Source organism: Cardiocondyla obscurior, linkage group LG08 (genome assembly GCF_019399895.1).
Source record: "Cardiocondyla obscurior isolate alpha-2009 linkage group LG08, Cobs3.1, whole genome shotgun sequence".
Classification (NCBI taxonomy): domain Eukaryota; kingdom Metazoa; phylum Arthropoda; class Insecta; order Hymenoptera; family Formicidae; genus Cardiocondyla; species Cardiocondyla obscurior.
In genome coordinates this window covers 575292-577288 of record NC_091871.1, presented here as the reverse complement: position 1 = coordinate 577288, position 1997 = coordinate 575292, and the positions used below count along the sequence as shown (strand labels likewise).

At 36.7% G+C, this 1997-nt stretch overlaps 1 protein-coding gene across 1 annotated transcript; it reads right to left on the bottom strand.

The window, feature by feature from the left end:
• Nucleotides 1-549: 549 nt before the first annotated feature.
• LOC139104816 (uncharacterized) lies at nucleotides 550-1600 on the bottom strand. Its single transcript, XM_070660527.1, has 2 exons — nucleotides 1302-1600; nucleotides 550-1197 (listed from the first exon to the last, which is right to left on the bottom strand). Exons 1-2 carry the CDS (start codon nucleotides 1425-1427, stop codon nucleotides 550-552), a joined length of 774 nt encoding a protein of 257 aa, XP_070516628.1. The 5' UTR covers nucleotides 1428-1600.
• Between the last annotated feature and the right edge of the window lie 397 nt (nucleotides 1601-1997).

The following is a 1997-nucleotide window of genomic DNA, read 5'->3' as shown; positions in this document are numbered from 1 at the left end:
AATTGAGCGTGCATGATTTTTTTTTTTGTTCCTCCGGGTATGTTTCACGTAGGAGATATGCAATTCGCTTCAATTCATCATATGCCTCCTTACTGTGTGGTCTTATATTATTATTAATGTTATCGACTTCTTCTTGGCGTAAATGTACGTATTTACAGGAGCTGCCTTGAGTACAATTATTTTTTGTACATCGGCGTATTTCATGATATTTATTACAATTTTGTCGTTGGCACACTCGAATTAAAAATCACGACAACTCATTTTTTAATAAATGGAAAAAACCCGACAAATATACAACAAAAACAACAATTATACAAACAAGAGTCAAAATAACAAGAGCAGATAGATAATCACTTTTTACTGATAATTTTTTGAGATCCTCACCGTCCGATTGACGAGCGAACAATGAAAAAATTCCGTGCTGCGTTTCTATCCCTGCTTTCATAAGTGTGTTCGTAAATACACTCATGATTAGAAGCGGATATTCATATGAACGAACCTAAGGTTCTTTTTAACCCTTTTACACACCGCACATAACGATATTGTTTTTCACTGTGTTTGCGATGCAACTGATTCAGTCGGCGTTTTATCCCATTTAAATTTTTTTGCAATACCTATTTGTATAAATAATGTAGATACATCTATCATAGGCACGTTTTCCGTTTGCCCGCCTCTGAGATATGAAACAAGTGCAGCATTGTCACTGAGAACATCATTGATAATGATCCATCCCTGCGTTTTTTCCATGATGATTTTTGCGTGCACAACCTCCTGCTCCGTCCATACCTGAGCTCGCAGAGGCAAGATTCCATTTAAAACACATGGTATTGCTTGCCACCTCATTTCATGGAATTGGCTCTCTAGTCGTAAACATTCATGCGGCATTCTTTCAGTTGTGCGAGCCCAGTCGCGAAGATTTACAGTAATCGAAGTAGCACCGACGTACTCGATGATCCCTCTTTGCCATTTTGAACCTTCGCGAATGGCAACGAGAGTTCCTATTATTATTTCATTCGGTGACAGTATCAGTTGAGATGCTGCAAATCTCATGCGTAAGGCCATTCGTTCCAGCATTTCCTTATGAGCTGCTTCATCGTTGATTAATTTCACCCAAAACATTGTAGGTGATTGTACGCGTACCACGCGTACCTCAATCGGCCAAGTGGACAGCTGTCTTACGTCGATGTTGGAAATCATCTGAAAAAATAAATTAAAAAATTTAAAAAAGTATAAAATTATAAATTTTTATGTATTAAAATGGCTTTAAAAATATTTAAGAATATATAAGAATATATACTTACAATTTTTGGTGACAAACGATGACGATCAATTACTGATGAGTGGTTGCAAGGAACTGACTGCTCGACGGTTGAAGGATTCATCTTGAGCCAAATTGTTTTCATGTTTATAGAGATAAAAATTATCATTCTCGTTCTCACTCACTTTGCCCTCGTAAACATATGTGCACTCGCTTCAACCCTCATTTATAAAATAGACTATGCAGAGATCAAAGGCTGTGCGGCTAAACGCAAAGACTCTGCAAAACAGAGGGTAGTTGCTATTCGATGGGTGTACATTTCTTTTGTCGGAAAGAAATAAGTCAACGTTTTAAATTCCGAGAAGTAAAAGTTTTTTAAAATAATTTTAGACGAGGGTAACCGAATTTTTTATCTGAAAGAGATAAGCTAACGGTTTTTACTAACGGTTTTTAATATTAGCAAATGACTCAATATAATTTGAGAGAGGGTAAGAAATGAAATCACATGATTAATTGGTAGTAGGGGTAGGATATAATGCATTCGTTATACCTCTTTTGTCACAATGCGTGAATCTCATTAGTGATTGAGCGATCGACGACTATGTATGAAATGAACAACGAAGAAATCGAAGTTGATGAAGAAATAGAAGTTGATGATGAAATCGAAGTTGATGAAGAAATCGAGATTCATCCCTTGTCGGAGGATAGTGCTTGCAACACCGACGACGATGAAATGGTT

Bases quoted from the DNA above. Each gene is read 5' to 3' on its own strand.
- LOC139104816 (XM_070660527.1), bottom strand. From the start codon at position 1,427: ATGATAATTTTTATCTCTATAAACATGAAAACAATTTGGCTCAAGATG. The intron at 1,198-1,301 runs GTAAGTATATAT...TTATTTTTTCAG, and splicing joins ATCGTTTGTCACCAAAAATT to ATGATTTCCAACATCGACGT.